Source organism: Triturus cristatus, chromosome 9 (assembly GCF_964204655.1).
Source record: "Triturus cristatus chromosome 9, aTriCri1.1, whole genome shotgun sequence".
Taxonomy (NCBI): Eukaryota; Metazoa; Chordata; class Amphibia; order Caudata; family Salamandridae; genus Triturus; species Triturus cristatus.
The window spans coordinates 778,211,752-778,238,888 of NC_140592.1; the positions used below are offsets into that span (position 1 = coordinate 778,211,752).

Below are 27,137 nucleotides of genomic sequence, written 5' to 3' on the forward strand. Positions count from 1 at the left end.
GGGGACTAGCAGAGAGTGGTGCTCTTTGCCGGGAAGAGAGCCTGGGCCTACGGAAAAGACCTATAGAGCTGGGACCTTTTACTAGAGTGTTTCAAGGCTTCAGACACCTTTAACACCTAGTGACATGCCATTACTCTCGCACAGCTCTGGACCATGTTGGTTATGAATTGGCAAATTTTTGTTGGTCTGCCCACCTTGCCCCTTTGCCCTCCTCATTTCTACACACGAAGTTACAAACACGGTGGGTGTCAATAACGTCTTCCCGATGTCTGTCATCCCACAAAGTCGAACAGATGGGTACCCAAGCCACCTCCTCCCCCACTACTAAACACGGTCGCCCAAGCGGATCTTTCATGGAATCAGTCCCTACTGGATGCACCAGTCGCTAGGGTGGAGGGGGAACTTCATGTAGTATTAGTCTCAGTTAATTGTTATGTTCCTAAAACCAGGTTGAACTATTACAGGCAACCACGACTGTTCCAACATGGTACCCGTCATTATGTTATCACTGCTATATTAGACGCGGACTCTCACTAATTCCACAGCATGTTATTACCAAATGTGACCCAATGCACTCACTGATATTGTATATGTATGTTATTACATTGAATGATGCACTTTGAAAAACCCAATAAAATTTGTTATAAAAAAAATAAAAACAGATAGTAAGTTCGAATCCCCCAAGGCCAAGATGGAAGAGGAAATCTGGCAGGCTGTACCAGACTAAGAACAGGCAGCGCAGACGGCACAGACTGTCTTCTCAGAATTCTACCCACTCACGTCCAACCAAGTTTTATGTCTATTCCAAGCTGCTAAGTCTGGCTCCCCACTGGATCCGTGTCCCCTTTAAGTGATCAAACAGGTACTAGAGATTTTGGCCAAAAACCTAAGCACTATATTCAGCCTGATGTTCAAAACAGACCAGTTTCCCAAAGCATCAAAGGTGGCTTCCATACTGCCTCTAATAAAAAAAGAACTAGTTTAAGCCCTAAGGACCATAATAACTTTCACCCTATTTCACATCTTCCGCTGCCTGCCAAGCTAGTAGAAAAAGCTATGAATACCCAGCTATCTGACTTTATTCAAGCCAATCAGCTGTTAGATCCCCGCAGTACAGCTTCAGAAGTGGCCACAGTACTTAATCTGATCTGATTAAAGCTTCTGAAAAGATCAATGAGGTCCTAGATGCTAGAGGCAAAGCTGCCCATGTTTGTTGGACCTTTCAGCTTCGTTTGATATGGTCAGTCATGACCTGCTGATTGACCGTTTCAACAGGATCAGAGTGAAAGGGACAGCTATGATTTTGTTGCTTTCCTTTCTATAGGAATGTAAACAATCTGTAGCACTTGACTCATTTGTCTTTGAACACATTTCTTTGCCTTGCGGGGTCCCCCAGGGGTCCTCGCTCAGCCCCACATTGTTTTTTGTTAAATCTGTTTATTGACATTTCATAGTAACATAGCAAGTGCGAAATAACAGTAGTATGCATGCTATAATCACAAGAGCGACCCCCCCAATCGTGGAGTAGCTCAAATTCTATTGAGCATATGGTGTGCCAGGAAAGGAGAATCAAAGTGCATACCTTGGAGGGTTATTTCTCCGTATAAAATGTGATGCAAGTACCACAGGGTGTTAAGTGGAAATGCATGGAATCCAAGAGTGTTATGTCACAGGTCTGAACAGTGGGAGTGGGATTCAACAGAATGAGGACAAAGTAAGCTGAAGGACGGGAGAATTAACTGTTAGTGACACCCTGCTGCTTGCTCTCCATCGAGTACCAATCCACGTGCATTGCATGTGCAAGAGAGTTCATGTAGGTAAGTGCTAGCTCGTTAACTGACTCAGGTAGGGGTATGCCCCAAATACATCTCCTAGGGTGTAGTGGCAGAAGAACATTGCCAATTATACCGCTGCATCAGTGTGATCCCTTCCCCTGCAGAGAAATCCACAGAGATTGCATCTAACTTCTGCAGATCTGCTAGAATGGTCTCCCATTTATCAGCCAAGGGGAATTTGCAGAGGCCCAGCAGGTCCTCCCTGTGAACGGCGACAATATCGCTCAGCCCCACATTGTTTAACGTATGTGTGTCATCTCTGGCCTTTGCTGATAAGTGCATATGGTTTTTCGCTTACTTCCTACGAGGATGACACGGACATTGTTGTGTCATTAGCTAATCATGATAATCAGGATCTAGATTCCATGATTGCATGCTGCCCATCAGTAAATGGATAGGCAGCAGCTTCTTAAAACTAAATTCAGGGAAGACAGAAGTTATCCTTTTTGGAAACCAGACTTCCTTCTGGTCACCATTCTGGTGGCCGGGGGAATTAGGCACCCTCCCTACACCTGTGCGAAAAGTGAAAACCGTAGGCATCCAAATCGTCAGTAAACTCACCTTCGCTGACCACATTAATTCAGTCACTGCATCCACTTTCATCACTATATGAGGATAATTAAAAACATTCTCCCTACATCCGCTCCGACTCTCAAAAAACTGTTGTCACATCACTGGCATTATCAAAACATGATTATTGTAACAGGCTCTATCTAAACATGCAGCAACAGCACCTGAACAAGTTGCAAATGTTACAAAATGCTGCTGCCAGATTACTATCTGAGATTTCCAAATTGAAATCAGTAACCATGGCCATTCAGAATCTCCACTGGCTTCCGGTTATACTCCACATTAAGTTTAAGGCCCTCTGTACCGCCTTTAAGGCACTCCGTAATACTGGTACCTACCATCTGAAGCAAAACTTTAAATGGTACAAACCCAAGAGACGCCGTCATTCATTGGGTGCCCAAATCCTGGTTGTTCCTACATTTAAGCAACCCAACTGGGTGGTAGAAGCTTTCTCACCTGCACTTCCAAGGCTTGGAATCTGTTGCCCTTTTACATCAGATCTTCTCCTAATCTGCTTGCCTTCAGGAAAGAGCTGAAAACCTGGCTTTTCAGAAACTAGGCCCTTCCTTCATTCTGTGTTTAAACCAGAGCTAGTGCCAGGAAACCTTAGGTAATTGAGCACTCTACAAATAATATTCAACATACCATAACGTTTTGCCTGATATTTGATGAGAATTTGACTAGAAGTGCTCTGGGTTCCTGCTATCCAGGCCCCCAGTGCCAGAACTCTTTCCCAAAACTGTGCAATTGCTTACCCAATTGGTAATACCTTTAGTTCCCTCTGAAAGTACCTAGTAAATGGTACCACTGGTGCCTGGGGTACTAAAGAGGGTTCCCCAAGGCTGCAACACAAATTGTGCCACCTTAAAACACCCTTCACCAAGCTCATGCAAATTTGCAACTGCAGGCAGCATGTCTTGGTGCAGACAAACGTGAAAACATAAGTCACACATCCTGTGTACCACGCCTGCCGACACTGCATGCAGTATAAGTAAGTCAACCCTACTGTAGGCTTTACTGGGTGCACGGTCTACACGTGAGGGCATGACTGCATGTACAGATATGCCCCTGTGCTGGTCAGTACCATTACTGCTAGTACAAGTGATCAGGGAAGCCATTTTGAAAGAATGTACTGGACACTGGTGAAAACGAATTCCCCAGCTACAAGAGGACTTCACTGAAAATAAGGATGTTTGGTATCAAACATCTCATATTAAAAAACCATGCTGATGCCAGTGTCATATTTAGCTATTCATGCACACAGAGGGCCCCTTAAAGGTGCCTCCTGAAAACCTACCAGCCACTGTTTTGCTGACTGACTGATTTACGCCAGCCTGCCACCAGAGACAAGTTTCTGACCCCCGAGGGTTAGGGCCTTTGCTCTCAGGAAACCATAAACCGATCCTGCGTGGGTAGGAGGTGATTTCACCTCCTCTTACAGGATGACCTGCAAATTAACATACCAAGGCAAGAGAGCTTCAAAGGGCCTACCGCCTTTGATATGCAAATCTGGTTTCTCTCACAGAATAGGAAGTCATCCCCCTTTGTCCAGAGCAATTTGGCATCTGGAACGGTGAGAAAATTAGCTAGTCCGATAGGCGTGTGCACCCTCAGGCTAGTGCCATCCCTAAGGTGGGCTACCTGAAGGTGAGGTGAATTTTCAAAGTTAGCCATCTTGGTGATGGCAAAATCATGAATTCTAGGACAGGGTATGACCACCTCCCACAGGAAGTGGTCATCTATGGGGCGTAGTGACCCCAAGGGCAGTTAGCCCATTGGCTCCTATTCTACAATCCCCTAACCCCCCTAAATTCAGTAGAAGAAGAAGTAGGCCAGAAGACACACGAAAGAAAGAAAGGCAGAAGAAGCTACTGACTTAGCACCAGCCCTGTTGGCCTGGTCGCCTAATCTCAATAATTGCGCAAAAGTCATCTCACCATGCAAGCTGCTGATCCTCCAAAGCCTAGTAGGACTGCCAGCACTTCTTCAAATACACAGGAACTTCTGTGGAACAGCTGAGCTGTTTCCCTGCATCTTGAAGGTACCAAAGACTGAGCTGTGAGGCTCCAAGACCGTGAAAGCCCGACACCGGGAAGCACCACTGCACCCGAGCCACTTAGCCTGAGCTGAAGGGAGTCCAGATTCTAAGTCCACCTTGGATCTCCCCACTGAGGTCTTTTGAACGCCCCTTGCACTCTCTGTTTGCAGGCCCTACCTAACACGACTACTCCCAGTGACAAAAATCCCACGCCTAAAGACACCTCTGCACCAGTCGCCCCTGGCCCATGGAGAAGAGGACCAAAGGTGCCCCGCAGTCCCTGAGCGTCGTGAGGTCTGAGCCCCCCCTCCTGTTGGTTCAGCCCGGTTGGACTCCCAGTAGCATCTGTTCAAAGCCGATCCCCATCGACTTGAATTGGCCCTCCGGCGCTGTTTTGCACCACTGCACCAGCCTGCCCTCGTGTTGCTGGAGGGGATTTGCTGGTGCTGCCTCGGACCTAGCCCCATACACACCTTAAGTCCTGGCGGGTGGTCTCGGTTTTCCTTCTATAGGATAACATTGCAGCCTCTGACAAATGCACTATGTTCGGACTGTATAAATGCAAATGTATTTCTCTTGAAAAATGTACTTACCTGATTTAATTGATTCTGGTGCTGAAACATATATAAAGATATGTTATTTTTTAAAAAATTAAGTGTGGATCTCCTTTTTGAGTTGTGTGCATCATTTATTGACTGTTGTGTATATTTGCAGATGTCTAACACTCCTCTCTGATAAACCTAAGGCTGCTCGACCACAATACCCCCTAAAAGAGCACCTTGGGATTGCTAGAGCAAGCTCCTGTTCCACTCCTAAGAGAATACCCGGAATCTTTGCACTGTATATCTCGTTTTAATATGCTCCATAAAGAGCCAGCTTCCTACATAGCCATTGGTTGTAGGCAATTTGGTCCCATCAAGGTTTAAAAACGGTCCTTTTGAATTATTTTGTGGAGCCTGTGACACTAAGGGACAGCGGAGTATCATCAGTGTAGGAGTGGAATTGGAATGCATGTTGCGATCCACGAGGGATTTGTCAAATTTTAAAGAGGAGGGGAAGATTGGAGAATTTTGTGAGAACCTACAATTCACTTGGAGCAAAGAGCTGAACTCTAGGCTGACTGCTTTGGAAGAATTTGAACCAGAGACATGGGCTATAGGTTGCAGATGGTGAAAAAAAATGTCATGGTCCTCTGTGCCAAAGGCGGCTGAAAGATCGAGAGCGATGAGCATGCAGAGTGATCCCTTGTTGACGGATGGAGGATGTCACCCCAGACATTCAGGAGGGCTGTTCCATATCTATGTTAACGGTGCTTAAGATTCTAATTTGTAAAGCGCTAAGGACATTTTTGGTGCAAATATTTTTTGTAGTGGCAGGTGAAGTGTTGCTTCCTGAAGTGGTTTGCTTTATAGCCTCCTGAAAAGTGCACATTTTTGCCATGCCCCATTAACTGACAGAAGTATATTAACAGGGGAGTAAATAATGACATCAAAACATCAATATAGAAAAATATTTATAAGCTTCATATTTTCTATTAACAAAATAGGTCTGCTTCCGTTTATTTTTAAGTGCATAAAATATCTTTGCAAGTACTATGCATACGTGACAGGCACAAATTGTGAAAAGTGATAAAGAATTCTTTACAAAGGACTGTACAATTAAAGGAATACACTGATACGAGATTGAAGACCGCTTTAAACAGTATTTTAGGAAGTTAAACAAAAATAATCGCCGTTCAACTTCATGGAGACGCACCGGTCAGTAATGCCGCTGTTACATTGTAACAGTTATTTTAAGCAGCTTTCTTAAAACCTTTCAGAATAGGGTAGATGTTTTCAAATGCTTCATAGATTTCAGAGCGCTCCTTTGCACCTAAAACAGTAGATTAGAAATTGGTATTATTATGACTACCTAGTGATTAAAACACATTTATTTAGAAAAAAATGGATAGATTATATACAATAGACAGGCAGCCAGCCATTGTTTCGAATTCAACTGTTTTTGTCATTTCAAAAGTGTGTCTGTGGTTAACATTTATCACATGACAAAAGCGTTTCCACGTACACACTTCAGATTGTAAACATGTACAATTATTTGCAAACTAAAAATCAATATAGAGGTTTACCTTACAGCAATTTCTTATATAAGGTTAAGACATAAATCTCATAATTCACTTTTATGGCTGAATATGTTAATTATGATTTTTAATTAAAAAAATAGAAATGCAGAGACTAGCACTGAGAAAGACAATAGACTTGTATTTGAATTTGCGTATAGAGTATTGCATTTAAAACCAATGATGGAGGAGGAAACGTATGGAGTGATGGATGATAACATTCCGCTAACAGAAGTCACAGCGTTTGTTACGAGCTTTTTGTAATGCAGCAGTAAATTGCAGGCCTACACATACAAATAAAACGTAGGTTGTACAGTTTGTCCTTTCTTGACCAGCACTCTTTTGCACTGCATTCATGCTTCCTCTACCTGCACCGTTTAGCCGTGCATCATTCTAAAACAATTAATATTGCCAAATTGAAATACGATGATGGAAGTGCAACGCAGCTTCGAATGGCTGACCTTCAGCCATTTCTAGTCAAAATATCACTGTTTTAACACCTTAGCTGCAAAGGCTTCCGCCTACCCCTTCCCTTCCCCAGTACTGAGCCGTTTTGTTGTGCTGGTAGTACTTTGCACTCAAGCCCTCAGAACTTATTTCACCAAATTCACCCAGGCCAAAACTGAGTCTTGTTTTCCCCATATTTTAGGGATTCTAAAGACACCAACGGTTTGTGGATTGTCCAGGTGGAAACACGTAAAATAGCAAAAAAACAGCATTCGTTTTTGGGTGGCAAATGGAAACAAGCATTGGCATAGCCAATAGGTCTCGCCTTTGGGACCTTATAAGTGTTTAACCATGTAACAGTTAATGTTGTTGCACCAAGGATATTGTGCTGCATAACTAAATACTTATAAGGTCCCAAAAGCGAGACCTATTGGCTGTGCCAATGCTAGTTTTCTCAGCCCCCGTTTGACTATTCACCCGAAACTTTCCATGAAGGAGCTGAAGTGAATTTGCTTTTTTTGGGGGTGGGGTGTAGTTTCATTAAGATTCATCAAAGAGCGCCAAAGCTATTAGCAAACATACTTCCTAAGGAAATGCAATCCTAACTATGACTAACCACTGGCGGGTATATTATAAATACACATGTGCTAGTAAAAAAACGATATAAATATGATCTAGTTGAAGGTGCTTGGCGACACGTGTCAGACATTATTTGCATGTTGATGAGATTTTAAATACATTTTTCCTCATTTGCCATAGGTTGCTGAGTCACCTTTCCTTTTCCACCAGAGATGTGTGAGGGTAAATAAATAGACACATATATTATCTACTGGCGAGTTATAGTTAGGACCGTGTTTCCATAGGAAATCCGCAACATTCTATTTGGAATGACTTTGGCGCCGATTGACGAATCCTCGCGTAATTTTCAAAATAGGCGGGGCGCTCCGCTCCTTCCCTGAAAGTCTCGGGGGAATTCGTCAAGCGGGGGCTGAGAAAAAGGGGGGGGTCCCAAAATGCATTTTCCCCATGCATTTTTCCATAGGACCTTTAGTCCAAGCTACAGCCCGAACGGCTGAACAGCATTACTTGAAATTTGGCAGAGAGGTAGTCCTCAGGTCAGGGATGTGCCTTTTGCAGGTCTGGTGTAAATCTGTTCAGTATTTCCTGAGAAAATAGCATTTAAACCAATATATATCTCTATAGGCGCGCTCCGTGCGCGTACGGTAAAATGTACCGTACGCGCACGCTGCCGTGCGCGAGCGCGATTCTGATTGGTTGTTATATCTTAGTAAACATTCGAATCGGTCGAAACCAGGAAGTGTCGGCCGCCATTTTGTCTCTCGCAGTCTGAGGGGGTGAAAAACAAAGGTGGAGAACGTGAAAAGGGGGCAGGGTGGACAGTTCCTGACCCCCTAGCCTTGGTCAGGGGGTCACAGAAGGACCCCCAAGGGCCAAAATTTATTTTAATTTTTTTTCAAAAAATCGCGGGGTGCGCGTAGCGTGCGCGTACGGTAGAAACGGAAAAATTACGCGTACTGCGTAACGTGGGCGCGCGGTGCGCGAAGCGCACCGTGCGCATACGGTACGCGCACGGTGAAAAACCTTAAATAAATAAATAAATAAATAAATACAGAACTTAGCATTTAAAAAAACGTACAAATTCACTGAAAAAACCATAGGTTTCACACACGTTATAGTTAGGAATTAGCATTTAAAAAACCTTGCAAATTCACTTAAAAAACCATAGGTTTCACACATGTTATAGTTAGCTGGACATTTCACTCGTGAAAAACCATTGAAATTCCCCCGTTATAGTTAGTGCAGGCAACTATAACTCACGCGACCGCAATCCTCTGCTGATGACGTCAGATATTACATCACTGATGACATATGTCTTTCTGAAAAAAAAATATTTGTAATATATGTATTGCTAAAGATTAATGGAAGAAGACATGGGTAAATAGGTGTCTAAATACAGTGATGTAATATCTGACGTCATCAGCAGAGGATTGCGGTCGCGTGAGTTATAGTTGCCTGCACTAACTATAACGGGGGAATTTCAATGGTTTTTCACGAGTGAAATGTCCAGCTAACTATAACATGTGTGAAACCTATGGTTTTTTAAGTGAATTTGCAAGGTTTTTTAAATGCTAATTCCCAACTATAACGTGTGTGAAACCTATGGTTTTTTCAGTGAATATATATAAACATACACATATTCTGCAGTTTATAAAGAATCAGCCAGGGAGTAGGTTAGGGCAAAAAAAGTCGAGTAACAGGATGTGGGTTGTAAAAACAGAGCATGCATTAGAGCAAAAAAATGAGAGGTATAGCAATATAACACATGCACTCTCATGATCTGTCCAAAAACAAAAAAAACACGTCCTGTTTGTTTTCGGTTTTGAAAGGCTGGTCAACCTATAAAAGCGGCGTTTTTTTTGCTTTTGTTCTTCTTGGCGCCACACAGGCCCGCCTCCTGCTCCAGTGTCAACTGACATCTCAACGTCTCTCACAGTCTGTACATTAGAAACCTTCTGGCAGGTCATAGGCTACTGCCGGCAAATGAAGTGAAGATCCTCCCGACAACTAGTCTCACTCGCCTCCCAGAACGGATCGCTCAAAAGACCGTGTTGGACTGTGTTGTAAAGAGCTTGTCTTCCGCCAGTAAACCAGGCTCTCCTTCCTCCTGGTATTTTTGGGGGTGGGGGGTTTGACTGTATTGCGACTGGGCCATTGTTTACGGAGCATTTGTGTCGTATTTTCCGGTCAAGCATTAGGGGAGGGCCTCTTCTACTGTTGTAGGTTGCTTCGGAGATGGGTGGGCTGTGGTTTTCGGGGTGGGTCATTCTTTTATAACCAATCGCAAACCTTAATGGGAAGGACAGCTACAAAGACCCTCCTACTACCGGTTCTTGCCATGTCAGACACTTTAAAGCTAGCTCTCTGAAAACCTTCTCTAGTTTTTTTTGGGCATATTAAAGTTGTTTACTTTCAGAAACAAAGTAAAGGCATTTCGATGTTTGAGATCTTCTGTCGGGAGACGGGCGGTAAGGTTGGAGGTTTGGGAATCTTCTTTTGCACTCGAAAGGATTTTCATGTGAACATTATCAATAACATTGTGCTTCAAGTATTTAACAGAACCACAGGTATCACATTTTCCCTTATTGCCGAATATGCACATTTCTTTGAGCGGATAACAAATGCTCCTTACGGATTGCACAGGGAAGAATGTAATCACGGAGAAGAGTTAAACACATAGCAAAACAAGCGCTGAAAGACCAGGGCCTCGGCGAGCGTAGCATACAGGAAGGGGAGTGGCCGCCTGCAGTAATAAACAAGTGGGAGGGGTGGGGGGAGTGTGGACGAGAGCAGGGACATGCAGTGTTGATCTTGCGGGAGCGAGCGCGATAATTGCTAATACATGGCACCGCTGCTCGCTACCGCAAGGGAAATGCCAAACGTGCACGCGTTGCAATAGAAAGCAATGCAAAGCGTGCACGTATTTGGCCAAAAAAGCTGATCGATTCCAAGAGGTCCCCTCCTATCAGCGCATGCGCACTGCATAGGCGAGACCTAAAGAGGAGATGTGCAAATAAGTGTAGTTTTTAAATATGGGGCCAGCTAAGGGTGTCCTTTAATAAGACCACCATTTTGCCAGCTTTCAAGAATAAGCAGAGTTGCAAAAACACATTTCTACCACATTTTTTTTAAAGTGGTAGTCGATTGTTCCTATTTTTTGTGCTTTTTACTTGCAGATTGTTGTGGAAAGCTGTGAAACCTACTGATGAATTAGACAAAACTTTTTTATTCAACTGTGCATTAGATTGTATTTTTGTCCCCTTTTTATAAAACATTACCATTTGTGTAGCTCGCTCATGGTTTTCCCCCAAAAACTATTTGTTGAAATTAAAAAATAATGAAAATAAAAACAGAAAAAAGAAAAATGGTGATAATGTTTTTATCTGTATTTTTTTACCCAAAAGCAATATGGAGTGACCCTTCTGGCCACAGGGATAGATAGTATTTGTTGGTTGCCCAAAAAATACGCTACGATAGATTGATGTTTAATGGTTCATAATTATTAGTGCGTCTGTTTTTTTTTAATGAATATCCTTGTCTGCTCCCATTTGAGTCGAGTGTTGGACATTAATAATTCTAATGTGTAGTGGGTAAAGGGAGAAATTGAGTACATTGGAGTCTTGGGAGGCTTGCAGACCTGCATGAGCCCCGGTGGGAGAGGACACTGGCGCCTGTGCCAATACCATCTACTGTGGCAGATTTGAACGTTAGAAAAACCACAGAGTGCACAACCCGTGGTAAAGGAGAGAGGTGAAACCACACTGTCTCTGTGCCTCAGAACTGCAAGTGGCACAAGTTTAACATCTAAAGGAGTGTGGTGCCAATGAACAAAATAAAAAACTAACCATCAAGCCATAGGTGTTGGACAGGAGGCACCTATACCAAGCTACTGTATAAAAGTGAGGCTAACTCCTTAATGGTGGTCACTAAACTCGAATGCTTTGGATAAACAAATCCTGGCGACAATCAGAGTCGTTTTAAGGCATGGGCATAGTGAGCTCTGGTCCAGGGCCCTAGTCATTCAGGGGCTCCCCAGATAGAGCCAGCTCTGTTCTGCAGAGTCTTGCCCTGATGATCTTGAATAATTCTTAAACAAATTTTTTAAATCCTGTTTTCCTTTAATTTACTTTTATTGTGGGTGATGTGCGAGAGTCTATTACAGACATTTCACAGAGAACTGTTATGTTTATATTTTATGTAGCATCCAAAAAAAGGGTTTCTTTTGGATCAAAACAGGACCTCACATATGAGAAATGGGAGGATGTCACAGATTATTTGTAGTAATATTAGTGAGCTGCTGCTGTGTTACAATATTGAAAACACATCAGAACTTGGAGGAGTGTGCCTGAGCACTATCAGTGACCTGGACAAAGAGGGCATAAAAGAACTGAAACTGGATCATAAAATCAAAGCTGCTCCGAACAGGGGCCCGCAAAATTTGTTTGGCACAGGCCCCCAAAATCCTTAAGATGTCCCTGGTGGCAATACTGCTGCAGCAAGTGGATAAGAAATCATCATGCAACATGAATGAGGAAAGTAAAGGTGAGATTCGAGGCAGAAACAAAACTGACTTTTGCACTGGAGAATTACCCTCCAATGTGTAAAGTTACTTGGAAGTGACAGTGTGTTGAGGCAATCCTATGACAAGGTGAAGTTACCAGAGGTAATATGATGTCACCATGGTATAATACTTGAGACGAAATAGCAGCCGTAGGAGAACGAAATGTGCAACATCCAAAGAGCAATGATATTCAGCACAGGATGAGCAAATACCAAGGCAATTGGCAAGAAGAGATACAGATATTAGGACTCTTGAGAGGCTGGAGGCTTTGGGGTCATAAAGGCACCACCCAGGGATCTGGACCTGAGTAGATATTTCCAGAATAGTGACTACCCCATTAGCACCAGCCCCACAAAAAAGTGTTGTTGAGATTTCCGCTCTTTCGGACAGTCCCTGCCCTGTTGCCCAATCAACTACTCCAGCTCCTTACTACCATCTATGGACCCTGGCCCAGGGGTCTCCTTTCCACCCTCTTTGTCCCACCCCACTTCTTCACTCTCTTGAGTTAACCCAGTACCCGCTTCTTTATCCAACACCTCCAGTTTACTTGATTACTTCTATGATAGATGTTTGGGTCGTTCCGCAGTCATAATATCACCTAAGCTCCCTCCTGCTCTAGAAGAAGTGATCCACATAGGTAATACAAAGTGAGTAGCCTGTACTGGGGGGAGGTGGACTCAAGTGTGGAACTATTATTTGTGTACATCCTATGCTCTCATGATTCTCTCTGTGTAACCGTATTGTTTGAAAGAAAGTTTTTTGTACTAGGAGACAGGATTTAAATATTAAAATTAAGACTTCTTAAAACCCATCCAGAAATCCTCATCTCTGTCACCTTATTTTCAATCAGAAAGGGTGTTATTATAAATGATCTCATCTTCTACACTAAACGCCATGCTCAATGGCGGAAGGCCCTGTATGCCCTGCTCAAGCTCTCCACTTCTCTTAAAACTACTCATGGTCTTGGATTGATGGTTGCACTCTCCTTGGCCTACAGAGCTGAAGCTACCATCTCCCTTTACAAAAACTGAACCATCCTTATTCAAGCCTTAGAACGCAATTTAGTGTTATTTGATAACTTCTTCCCTACCATCATGAATACAGTGGCTAACTTCAATTCCGCCCTCATCGGAGCAGCTGGCTCCCCAACGATCCCCCAGTCTTCACAAAGTCTAGCTCCTACCCCTCCACCACCATCCTCTGACCCTATAGCGACTCCGAAGGGCCCCCTTCTAGATACCTTAATTCCCAAAAACAATTCCCCCTCATTGCCCGTTGTGACTGAGCCGTGACAGCACAGTCATCACCCTAGTCTACACCCCCATCACTGTTAGCTAGTGCTAGCTACACTGCTCACAGCAGTGCCCTGTCTCTCCCCAGGATCCCTTCCCCTATCCCAACCCGCTATCCTGACAGGCTCCCTCATGCCTCAAGGGGCCTCTATCCATCTGACCCTTCCTCCCCTTCCCTCCGGGCACACAGCTCCATCACCCAGAACGCCTTCCCTTGGGACACATTCATTCACCACCTGCCCTACTTTCCCCTGCCTCCTCCAGCTCTCTTCCACTGCAGGGTCCCCTGAACTGACTCTCCCAACCCATTCTCACACTTCATTGGAAGGCCGACTTGACGAGATAGCATTCTGCCTACAACAACATAAGGCAGAGGTTTGTAGCTTATTACTTGTCACTGAGGAATTGTCAGCTAACTCCAGACTAAGATGCTCCATTAGGAACAACCACCATCCTCGCTCGCTCCCAGCTAGGGGTTGTATCTGGCTCCCCCCCCTATACTTGGCAGCCACCATCCCACATCACACATAGTTGGGCCTCCGCTCTGCACCTTAACGACCCTTCACGCCCCTCCAGATGTAGAACCTCCTTGTCTGATAGAGATATTCATTCCCTACTACTCTCATATTATCCAGCACATCCCTCCCCCAAACCAAACTTGCAAATAATTGAATCCATCCCCACTGACCACATCAGAGAACCAAGGCCGAACACCAGAACTTTAAATGAGAACAACCTCACAAGAGTCAACACCACTCTACCTGCACCAACGGACACCAACATAAGACTGAAATGCGTGCTCTAAACTGCAGATCGGCTGTTAAACATGCAGCGGACATTGCCGACATCATCCTTGCCCAAGATCTTGACCTTGTAATGTTGACGGAAACCTGGTTAAATGACTCAGCTGCTCCCACCCTGGACTTTTTAATGGCTCCCAATTATGATTTTATTAGGTTGGACAGAACTAGCGGTCAAGGTGGAGGCATCACATGTTTACACCGCAGCAATCTAATAGTGAAAGTACTTCATGCCGACCTCCTGCCGTCTTGTGAATACCTATGCATTGATGTGACTGGTGGCAACAATCACTCATGCAAACTGCACACATTCTACCACCCCCTTCGCGACCACCTTCCCTTCACAAAACAGATCATAGAGATTCTCGGCCAACGCTTATTTCTATTGTACTCTGATCTTCCTGGGAGATTTCAACCTCCACTGGAATGATGTAAATGATATGGTGGTCAATAGCCTTAAATCCTTACTACTTGACCTCAACCTAATCCAAATTTGTGACAGCCCTACTCATATCAAAGGAGCTACCTTAGATCTTGTCATTGGTAAGCCCAATTCCATCCTCCTTGAGTGGATCCTCCCATGTGATTGGACAGACCACTATTGCATCACCTTCCTCATCTTGGATTTGGTAAGAGCAAATAGATCCCAGCCTAAGAACCCAAAACAGTTGAAAGGATGTCTACGGAACATCAACTCGCAAGATGTGACTGCTTTCTGCGAAAATATACTGCCCCCTCCCTTGCACATGTCGGATGTCGACGACCTCACAGCCCACTATAACCGCTCAATGCTTAATGTACTACACTTGGTTGCTCCACTACAGCTTAAGAGAATGTCCTCTAAACAATCCAAACCATGGTCAATGATTCTCTTAATTCCGATAGAAGAAATTTAAGACTTGCAGAAAGGTCGTGGCGATCCTACCCCTCCCTTGAACATCTCCACCATCTGAGATCCCTGACAAGCATATACAATAAATTCATCAAATGCTCGAAGGCCACCTTTTTCAGATCTCAACTAGACAAAGCAAAAAAAAGTCCAAAAAAACTGTTCGAACTCATCAAGTCCAAAGCTAACAGCCATCCTAATCTCTCGTCACCGGGTCAAGAGTCTTTGCCGAGCTGTGAAGAATTTGCTGTCTTCTTCACGGATAAGACTATTAAAATTGAGACTGAATTACGCTCGGCCCTTGATCACCTGCCAATCAGTCCACTGAACACCCTCCATTCCCCAGGTTTGGATTTCACTGGCCCTTCGCAGCCCTACCTCCCCAAAAACAATGCATCTTGGAGCATGTTCCAAACCTTGGATGAAGGCACTAGTCGCAAAATGTTGTCGACTTTGAAACCTTCCAATCACTACAATGGCACTTTGCCATCGAACCTTTTCCCTGAAGTTAGATCCTACTTACTAACACTTTGGACTATGATCGTCAATGCTTCACTTCGGCAAGGTGCTATTCTTGATTGCCTAAAATTGGGTCAAGTGACCCCGATTCTAAAGAAACTATCCACGGATCCCACGAACCTTCATAACTTTCGCCCAATCTCTAACATCCCCCCCTTGGCAATGGTCCTGGAGAAATGTGAGCTCGCCCAACTCTGCTACCATATTGAACATTTTCAACTCCTAGACCAATGCCAATCTGGTTTCTGCCCGGGCCATAGTACAGAGTCTGCACTAACGCACATTGTTGATGATGCGCTAAGAATGTTGGACCATAAGGAGTCGTGTCTATTGGTCCTTCTAGACCACTCGTCAGCATTCGATACTGTCAAACATGATAACCTAATTAACCTCCTGAAACACAGGATGTGGCTGTCTGGGCCTTAACTGGTTATCTTTGTTCCTTCAGAATAGATTCCAAAGCTTCAAGGTCAACCAATCCCTTTCCTATCCTGCACCGTTCACTCTGGGGGTTCCCCAAGGTTCAGCACTGTCTCCCACACTCTTTAACCTGTTCATGGTGCCTCTGACAGAAATTCTGAAATCATTCAACATTCACTATCACATGTATGCGGATGATACCAAACTATACCTGAAGATTGCCTCCCCTGAGGACATTCAATCCCTCAATTCAATCCTGCTGGAAACACAAAGCTGGCTGACACGTAACCACTTGAAACAGAATGCTCTAAAAACGGAATTCCTCCTAATCTCATCCCACAAACATTCCCCAGTCATGGAACAATGGTTGAATCAACTTACTGCTCTAAACTGCAGACCTTTCCTTGAGGATTCGGCATCCTCTCTAGGTATCATATTAGACAAAAGTCTGAACATGCAGAAGCACATCAGCTCCCTTACCAAAGGAGCTAACTACCAACTCAGTAGCCTGAGGAAACTCAAGCCCTAACTCCCTGCTCATGACCTAAACGTTGCTGTGCAAGCACTAGTGATCTCAAAGCTGGACTATGGCAGCACAGCGCTTTGCGGCTTGCCCAGAGTAACGACGGCTCCACTTAGGGTTCCCCTCAATTCTTCTGCTAGGCTCATAACTGACACTAAAAGAATCAACCATATTTCTCTGGACTTGCTGGCCCTGAACTGGCTATCATATGAAGCTCGGATACAGTTAAAAATTGCATGCATGGCACACAAAGCCATCCACGTCAAGACCCCGCTGTACCTCTCACAGAAAATGGAGCTCTCATGTGGTTCCAGAGCCTCCAGAAGCGCCAGCAGCCTTCTGCTCAAGCCACAAAAATTAAAGAGAAAAAAGACCTACAATTGAGCCTTCTCGGGTATGGCACTGAGGATCTGGAACTCCCTTCCCCCGAAGTCAGTGTGAACCCTTCCACGATCCTCTTAAAAAAATAAGTCAAAGGGCTGCTGATGAAGACATTTTTACCGCAGATAGGCCTCTCCATCTGATTCTGGGGCCAGAGATGTTGATTTGTGGCCCAGCTGCCAGGCTCACGAGAATGCTCAGACAATTTTGAGATTGTGAATTTGTCGTTTTTGTTGATTCTGTTCTGTTTGCTTGTACTCTTCTTGATGCATAAACCGTAAAGCGCTATGATCCCCTCGGTGGGCATGTCCGTGCTATATAAAACTTAGAAAAATAAATAAATAAATGAGAAACAAATATATATTACCTACTGGCAGTCTCCAGTAGGTAGATATAGTTAGGACCTATTTTCCATAGGAAATCCGCAACATTCTATTTGGAATAACGCTGACGCCGATGGACGAATCTTCGCGAAATTTTCCAAACTTTTGGCCAGCTCCGGTCTGCTCCTATCCTGAAAATTTCACGGTGATTCGTCAAGCAGGGGCTGAGAAAAAAAGGGGGGTCCCAAAACGCGTTTTCCCCATGCATTTTCCAATAGGACCTTTTGCCGCAGCTACAGCCCGAACTGCTGAACGGAATTAAACCAAATTTGTCAAAGAGGTAGTCCTCAGTTCAGACTCGGGCCTTTTGCTTAAATGGTGTAAATCCGTTCAGTAGTTCCTGAGAAAATGAGAGTTAAAAGTACATATATATCTATGGCCTCGGAGGATCCGCGCACCCTATGCGCACCCAGCGTGCACGCTACCGTGCACGAGCTGTATTCTAATTGGCTGTCAACACTCCAGATCAGGAAGTGTTGGCAGCCATCTTGTGCCTCTGTAGAACCGAGGAACAAGAAACCTAAAAAACAAACACGAAAAACGCAAAAAGGGGGCAGGGTAGAAACACCCTGACCACCTAGGCCTGCTCAGGGGGTCCCACAAGGACCCCCAGGGCCAAAAAAAGAATTAAAAAGAAAGAAAATAATCGGCGAGATTCGTGCACCCAGTGCGAATTTCGGCTGAAAAAAAAAAAAAATTCAGCGCGGGCTCCCGCGCTGAATATGCTAATTTGCCCCCGGGGCCAAATCCCAGGGGCATAATTAAAAAAAAAAGTGTGGGGGGGTCCCAACACTGCCCCGGAGACCGCCACCCCCCAGGGCTCGAACATAGTATATGCGGGTGGGTTCATGGCCCCCCCAGCCCCGGGAACCGCCACCCCCCGGGGCTTGAAATAATTTGGGGTGGGGGGGCTTCTTCAACATGGGTGGGGGGGCTCTCAGCCCCTCCAGCCTGGGGGACCGCCACCCCTCCGGGGCTTGAAATAATTTGGGGTGGGGGCCTCTCAGGCCCCCCCAGCCCCGGGGACCGCCACCCCAGGGCAACAATGTCAATGTGGGAGGGGGGCCACGCGGCCCCCCTCCTGGAGCCTTGTATAGGCCCTGGGGACCGCCACCGCCCTCGGCTGGCTCCTGCAGTGTCCCGGGGTGCCCACCCCCGGGACACTGTAGTTTGCAATGACAGGGCGGGAGCCTCGCGGCTCCCGCCCTGTCATTGCAAACTGCTTTGCTTCATTGAAGCGAGAGCAGGGAAACCTGCTCTCACTTCAATGAAGCAAAGCTGATTGCTTTTCCACATAAGGAGCAGCATGTTAGCTGCTCCCCATGTGGAAAAGCAATGCCGGCTCCCGCAGGACGCGGGGAGCCGGCTGGGACTGTGGGCGGATTGGGGACCCCCCACAGACCCCAACGGAGGCCAGGCCCCGGGGAATGGGGTACCTGGGGCCATAAGTGGCCTGGGAGGGGGGGGCCATGCAGCCACCCTCCACCACTAAAAATTAAAAAATAATAAAATTAAAAAAACAATGGCCGGCCCCGGGGGATGGGGTCCCCGGGGCCTTAAAGTGGCCAGAGGAGGGGGGCTATGCAGCCCCCCTCCATAAAAAATAAAAAGGCCCATGCCCCGGGGGATGGGGTCCCCGGGGCAAATTATGGCCTCGGGAGGGGGGCTACGCGGCCCCCTTCCCAATTTTGTTTTTTTTATAAGTAAAAATTGGGGGCAGGCCCTGGGGGATGGGGTCCCCAGGGCCAAAAAAAAATAGAAAAAGAAGAAAAAAAAAAAACGGGATTGGGCCGGAGGCCACGCCCCCTCCTTACACCACTCTGCAAACGCGCCCCCTGGAGCGTTTGCAGAGGGGGAACTAATTCCCCTTGAATACTGGGGGCCAACTAGCCCACCAGGAACCTCCAGTATGCGCCAGGGGGCTGTGTTGCAGAGAGGTGTAATGAGGCCACGCCCCTTTTTACACCACTCTGCAACGCAGCTCCGTGGCGCTTACTGGAGGTATCTGGTGGGCTAGTTGGCCGCCAGGGGACCTCAGGATTCAAGGGGACTTAATCCCCCAACTTAAAACGCGCCACAGGGCGCGTTTGCACAGTGGTGAAGGTAGGGGGCGGGGCCTGAGGTGATACTGTGCAAACACGCCCTGTGGCGCGTTTTAAGTTGGGGAATTCATCCCTCTTCAATCCAGAGGTCCCCTAGGGGCCAACTAGCCCACCAGGTACCTCCAGTAAGCGCCACGGAGCTGCGTTGCAGAGTGTTGTAAAAAGGGGCGTGGCCTCTGAACACCTCTCTGCAACGCAGCTCCCTGGCGCATACTAGAGGTACCTGGTGGGCTAGTTGGCCCCCAGGGGACCGCAGGATTGAAGAGGAATTAATTCCCCAACTTAAAAAGCGCCACAGGGCGTGTTTGCACACCTCACCTCAGGCCCCGCCCCCTTCCTTCACCGTTGTACAAATATTCCTCTAAAATCAAACGAACTACGAATTCCGATTTACTCACCTGTTATCAGGAGAGAACCCAATGCTGCATATTTTACAGCAGCACTGACCCTGAAAAGTAATTCTAAGCATACTTACCAGTAACTTGTATTTACTTCCATAGGAATCCATTGTGTGGTTTTCACCAGAAAAGTTTGTCTATTTTCACAAACTAGAAATATTCCTAAAAAATTGTCTGTGTGACTTAAACACATTCTTTCAACTGTTTACAGGAGATTGGCCAGTGCTGGATCCAGGATCCACCACTGAGTAAGAAAAAGTAACAATAACACTACTTACCTGCTAAGTGAATTTTCTGCCATAGGATAACATTGGTGATTCTATGTGAAAATTTTTCGAAGTGTGAACTTTTAAAATACAATAATAATCCTTAAAAATCACTACTGTAACCAAAACGCTTTTACTCAACTGTTTACAGGAGATGTCCAGTCCTGTGGTTAGAAAAGTAATCCATAAAGTAACTAATTGCATTTGACTAGAAATTCACATTGAGCTCAATGTTGCTTTGTGTTTGAAATTGTGTTGCCCATTGCAACAACTGTAACTACTGTACTAAAAAGTCTATTGCCAATTTGCAAAGTATTTAAACTAAAGTAATTCATTCTGAGAAAGTATATTTTGAATTGTAATGTATAATGTAATTAAAAAAATTAAATTTCTAAAAATAAACAGTTTAAACAATGTAGTAAATCAGTATCAAAAAAATGGTCATTTACAAAACCTTTGAAATTCACTGAAGAAACCATAGGTTTCAGGCCTAATATAGTTAGGAATTAGCATTTAAAAAACGTTTGAAATTGACTGAAAAAAACAGAGGTTTCAGGCCTGATATACTTAGAAATAAGCATTTAAAAAACCATAGAAATTCACTGAAAAAACAATAGGTTTTAGGGGTGTTCTAGTTAGCTGGACATTTCACTCGAACAAGACCATTGCAATTCCTCCGATATAGTTAGTTGTACTAACTACATCTTGCGTGCCCGCAATCCACTGCTGATGATGTCACATATTACATCATTCATGACATGGTCAGTGACATCACTGATATCTCAAATGACATCACTGATGACATCATCCATGTGACAGTCAGATACACCTCATCATACACTAGTATAACCTTTCATCACTCACTGTAAATACAGAGTGCCAGATTTAAAACCATTGACACACCAATACAAGTTTCTAAACACCCACTCAATGATTCCTAGATCTATACACACATCTAATCACTTACCTATAGATTCACGCATTCATGCTATCAATGATCAATAGAACACTATCAAATATACTTATTCACCTATATCAACATTACACACCAGCACACATCCTAATCACTTATGAAGTCATCCTACTCACTTATGCAAACAATGGATCATACTTACTTTTACTTAGCTATACACTTATAAAAACACCACTTCATCTATTCATATAGATAATAGCTCATACTTGGTGTGTTATAAAATCACTATTACAACTATACAGTTATCCATACAGTCACTCATACAATCACCGAGTCTTATGTATACTTATTTATATACAACAACTGACACATACACTGGCTTTTATTTTTTTAGTTTGTTGGACATGTACCATTGAGACATATATTTGCTCATCGCCACACCCATAAAGATATTCACTCACCCAAACAACTGTTATAACATGTAGTTTTAACTTCATATACCTACTGAATCATCTTTGGGCAGTCACACCCCCCGACTGAACCACACACACATTCACTCTCCCACACAAATACTCAGTTAACTAATCAATAAATAATATAGACTTTCACATAGCTAGTAACCAACTAGTGCAGCAGTTTACACAACAACTGACAAAGTGATACAGATATTCACACAGTTTAGTCACTATCCAATATATTTAGTGAGACACTATAAATTAGTCAAGTAAACATTCAATCACACTGCTACTAAATCCTCCATCCAGATATTTATATTTATATATCCACTCATTCTTCAATGCAAATTGATAAATATATAATACATATTTAAATAACGAACCAAACCACATTCACTGGATGATGTCATCAGTGATGTCATCAGTGATGTCATTTGAGATGTCACTGACCATGTCATGAATGATTTAATATGTGACATCATCAGCAGTGGATTGCGGGCGCGCGAGATGTAGTTAGTACAATTATCTATATCGGAGGAATTTCAATGGTTTTGTTAGAGTGAAATGGTCAGCTATCTATAACACCCCTAAAACCATTGTTTTTTCAGTGAATTTCTAAGGTTTTTTAAATGCTAATTCCTAACTATATCAGGCCTGAAACCTATGGTTTTTTCAGTGTATATATATATATATATATATATATATATATATATATATATACACATATATATATATATATATACACACGTGTAATGCAAACAACCCCTGAATTGGAAACACTAGATGTACTAGATTAGTTGTCCCCTATAGTACTTCTTTAGTGTACTTGATTCTGCAGGGGCTATTTGGGAGGGGATTCAATTTGCAAATCAACTTTGCATTTCATAGCTATCTTAGTAATATTTGTTATTTTTCTAAAATAAAATGTAAGCGTTTTGTTCAGTACAGTACTTTCTTTTTAAAGGAACATTGACTGGACATTGATTTACTGTTATTTTTGTGCATTGCTGAGTTTTGATTTTCCAGCCCACGTTACCTCTTTGAATCAGTCCTAGAGTTTTTTACCTCATTACCTAGAGATTCCAGTGCTAATAGGTGTACAGTTTGAGTGACCATGGTACAGAGGGACCATGGTACAGAGGCATCTTACATCAAAGAAGAAAGACCCACCATTGACACAGTTGTCTCCCAGTAACTAAAGACTGCCCTGGTACATTTGGACAGATTTCTCAAATACGTTTGGAAACTCTAACAAATGCCAGAGGAAGGGTTTTCACATTGTCAAGCCATAGGAAGAGTTTTTTCAAGGTGTTTTATAATGTGAAATATGCAAAAAATATTAGGAAGAGAATTACCATTGTCAACTCTGACAATTGCAATATAACTAGGGTGTGCCATCTCAGAAAAGTAATATAGGAAGAGGTTTACTATGAGAACTTCAGTAGGAAGAGAACTCTGACAAATAGTCGTGATCAGTGGATTGCTCATACCTGCGTATGCCAGGCAGGCATAGCACTGTGCTCCTCCTATGCTCAAGTCTTTCTCTGCATAGGAGGTCAGTGATGATGATGATGATGATGACAAAGGAATAATAAAGCACAGCTGCTACCATGGCAGGGTGTCCTGGTGCTAAACAACTGGCTCACCTTATGTCTGCTGAAACAATTATGTTTTCAATCCCCCACGAAATCTCTGGTGATTAGTTTCAGCTCGAAGATGTAAAGGTAGATTATACCATCACTCTGGGGCAAGGAAAGTGAAAGATCCCCCATCCCTCTGGTCAATTTGATTTGAGGGATTATGAAGAATGGAGCATCCGCAGATCCTAGAGGTCTGAATGGCTTAAAACTGTGCAACATCTCTGTGAGAATATCAGGGCCTTATTTATAGAAAGCTTTGTGAACGATACAGGTAGTTAAAAAAAGTTATCTAATTTTAATGCATCCCTTTTAAGGCGGAGGAGACTGGATCACATTGCTTAATTCTAGTTAATAGTCTTTCCGCCCAATTTTGTACTCTTTGCAGTCTAACTGTAGTTTTAGCAGGAAGACCTAGATACAATACATTGCAGTTGTCCATGGATGACAGAAAGGGGAACGAAACTCAGAATTCTGTGTTGTCTCCATTCAACTTGACAGATACAAGCAGAGTGTGGGGACCACTTGGAGTGATGCTTCTCAGCACCCATGCTTGTACTACGCAAGAGAAATCAAGACAACCTACATTTCTCAGAGCATCAGAAGACTCTCGAGACTTGTAACAGAGGAAGCTACCCAACATTCATTGAGGCTAAGTTCCCATGCTTCAGAGCATACCTAGCTAGGCAATTGCAAAACTCATTTGCTGCAGTTACAACTTTTTTACTACGAGATTGGGATTGCTGACACATTCATGAAGAGTTATCAAGACCTCGTTCTTAGACAAGTGTTCTGAATAAACAAAGATCAGAGATTTTTGATTTTGATTTGTACTTTAGTATTTGAGTCATCCTCCTAAGGGTTACGAAATCTATACCCCAGAGACATACTTTTTAGGATTACACCTATTCACAAGAGGAGCTAGAGAAACCTCCATTAGAAGAGTCTTACCTTATATTGGCTGATTGGATATGTTAGGTTTTTCAATGGGCCCACCGAGGAGCATTGCTGGTTTGAGGATTAAATACTTCTGGTGCACAAATTGCCACATGGTGCCTCATAAATAATGGGAGAGACTAAATTTACAGTGTTAGAAGCAACCTACAACATTTCTTTAGGGTACATGACTTACATGGTTAGTCTACAAGGCACCTAAACAAGGGGTTCCAATTTGTAATACTCATGAAAGCTTGTAAAAAATGTGTAATTTTGTGTGTGGCATTTAGATGTGTTTGCAATAAAGTACCTTTTACTTTTTAAAGAAAGAACATTGATACATTGTGCCTTAGTTTTGTGTGTTGTTCAGTGCTGATTTTGTAGTTCAGAACACCTCTCAGAGTGAGAGTCAGCCTTGAAATGCACTAGGAAGGGGGTTTATATAGCGAGATCTCGGTCATAACTACAATAGGAAGAATTTCTTGATGAACACCAGAGGGAGGGTTTGTACGTTGTTTAACACTGGGAGACCTTCCTAAGTAGATCTCTAATTCAGGTGGTTATAGAGAGGTTTCCATTACACTGCGTACATTCTTGTTTTATGTTAAATATTTACTTAAAAAAAAAATTTAAAGTCATGTATTCTTTTTAAATGTAAAAACATTGCACATTAATTAAGATTTATCGTGCACTTTGTGGAGCTCTTCAACCTTTATTTAAAATCCTTAGTTACTTTAATTTGTTATTTTACCTTTACTATTTAAGTACGCTGCTGATATTCAATTATTCATACAATAAAGTGGTAATAACTCAAAGTTTAGGAATGTCTTATCAATCTCATGTTTAACGACCAATAACCTGTTAAAGTTGAATGCAGATAAAACAAAAGTGTTGGTTCTATGGAATCATCCTTCAACACGGGCCCCTGTTTGATAGTTACTGGCTCTTGGTGCACTGCTGGCCCCTAATACTATGACAAACATGTTGTTGTTGCCATCAAGGCTTATCTTCTCTTCAGCCCACATATCAACAGAATCTCTGCTACATGTTACTAACTTTGGAAGAGTTAAAGGAAAATTCTTCATTGCCTTTCAAAGAGAAGGTTGGTAATCCCGGCAGCTATCACAACCGGTTTGGATTTTAGAAATTAAGTTTTACTTGGCTCACCCAAATATCTTATCTGTTGCCGTCAGGTTGAGGAAAAACAGCTGTAACACCAGTCACTCTGGCTTCCTCCACAGGCTATCAATTAATAATGGATCTTGAACACTTTGCATGGTGTACAAGGCACTTCCTAACACTTGGCCCTATCAGCTCCGCTCTCTGCTTCAGTCCTACTTGCCCTTTACATGTTTCATTACCCTTCTCATTAACTCTTGGTTGTGCCCATATTCCATCAGATCAGAGCTGGCAGGTTCCCTTTCTTGGTTCTTGCTCATACTCCAGAGGTAAAAGACGTTGGCCATGTGAGTGCAGGATTCAAGTGTCTGTGAAAGTGAAGGGTGCAATTCATTAAGGCTGGGCCTATCGGCACTGCAAATGCTTGTTCTCTGTAGAGTTTAATCAGACAGCCAGTGGGTTTCCAGTCTATGTTTGTGTTTGAGGATCAAATGGCCCAGATTGACCTACTTTCCCACTCCACTCACTGTCCTGTGTTCTTGGCACAGTACCTTTTTAGCTAGCGATGGGGTCCTTCAGTTGAGGCTTTATAAACTGCATCCCTTGTGTTCTTTTATTTCAGATCAGTGTCTGCAAGGGCTTAAGCAGTAAACGTTGGGCTCATCAAGACTGCTGTGCTGGGATGGAGCAGGTTCTTGTGCTGTGTGTGTTGGGACTACAGGTGGTCTTGGACTTGGGACCAGTGATGTAACAAAACTTGTTTGGGCTCCTCTGCAAAATACATGGTGGGGGTCCACCCCTTACCTACCATTTTGGTCCCAGACCGAGTCAGTGTACTGTGCTGAGGGGGCCTGTGGAGCTTGGGGCCTCCCTCCCCACGGGGGCTAATATTACGTCATTGATTGGGTCCTAAGATTTGTGTTGCCTTGTTTGTGTTTATTTTTTGCTTCATGAGGGACCAGCGGTGGCTTGCTTGTTGCTCTTTGGTTACAAGAACTTTAAGTAAGCTGTACAATTAACTTTCATATACAGCCACCCCCAGAGAAGGCTAGAGTTTCCCTATGGTATTACCACATTGTTTTAATTTGGGTATTGATTAAATGAAGTGGATGTTTATCCCAGGGTAAAAAATGGCCAAAGCCGTCATCCTAAAAACATGCGGCCCTATGGCTTCCATGTCATTAACATTACAGCTAGAGAGTAAATGCATCCAATTGGGCTACTTGGCTTCACTCCTCCCTAGATCATCATCATTGCCCTCCTAGCCCCCTACCTTCTTGAGGGAGCACATATTTTCTGCAAAAGTTTGATTAATCAGGTAAGCCAGCTCTAAGAGGTAATTATCTAGAGGTCTTGATTAATTAGGAGCACTTGCTGCTCATATAAAACTGCCTAGTCTCCCAGCATGGACATCTGAAAGGTCTTGTAATGTCACGCTTTTGTGATAAGGTTTGGAAGAGCACAAATGGTGTCCCGTATTTTCAGTAGGAGACACTTTCTTTTGTCTTTTCTTTGTGTCCATGTAAGATGCCTAATTGCATTCCTATTTTTTTGCCATGTCCTGATTTTTTGATTTAAAAAAATCTAATAATTTTGTAAGCAAAGTCTGCCCATTTCTTAGATTGGCTGGATTTCAATCATCTTTGTGCAGGGACGTGATGCTTTTTGTAACTATTTTTCAATATTGTTTGACAACATGCTAATGCATATCACATGCAATCGTTGTTTAATTCTAACCAAGTGTGATGTTAAATTTAGTTTGAACATAATTAGTGATTTCTATATTATTAATTAGCCATAACTATATTGTGTTCACTTTAAATTGGCCATAGTCACTGTAGGTCTCGATTTGAAAGGCCCCATGTCAAAAGAAATCTCCCATTTGCTTGCTGTGCATACTCTTTTTCTCATTTCAGAAGCCAAGTTTCAGCAGTGTGCTCCTTAGAACTGTGTTGTTA

General features: G+C 43.5%; 1 protein-coding gene across 3 annotated transcripts in view; it reads right to left on the reverse strand.

The window, feature by feature from the left end:
• Positions 1-5,943: 5,943 nt before the first annotated feature.
• The window catches only part of TBPL2 (TATA-box binding protein like 2), a 247,854-nt gene continuing 226,660 nt past the window's right edge, over positions 5,944-27,137 (reverse strand). For all 3 annotated transcript variants that reach the window (XR_014969204.1, XM_085628007.1, XM_085628006.1), the window contains one exon: positions 5,944-6,315. Coding sequence is in view for 2 of the 3 variants with exons in the window: in XM_085628006.1 (XP_085484132.1) it covers positions 6,236-6,315 (80 nt within the window). In the remaining variant the exon portion in view is untranslated. The remainder of the gene's footprint in view (positions 6,316-27,137) is intronic.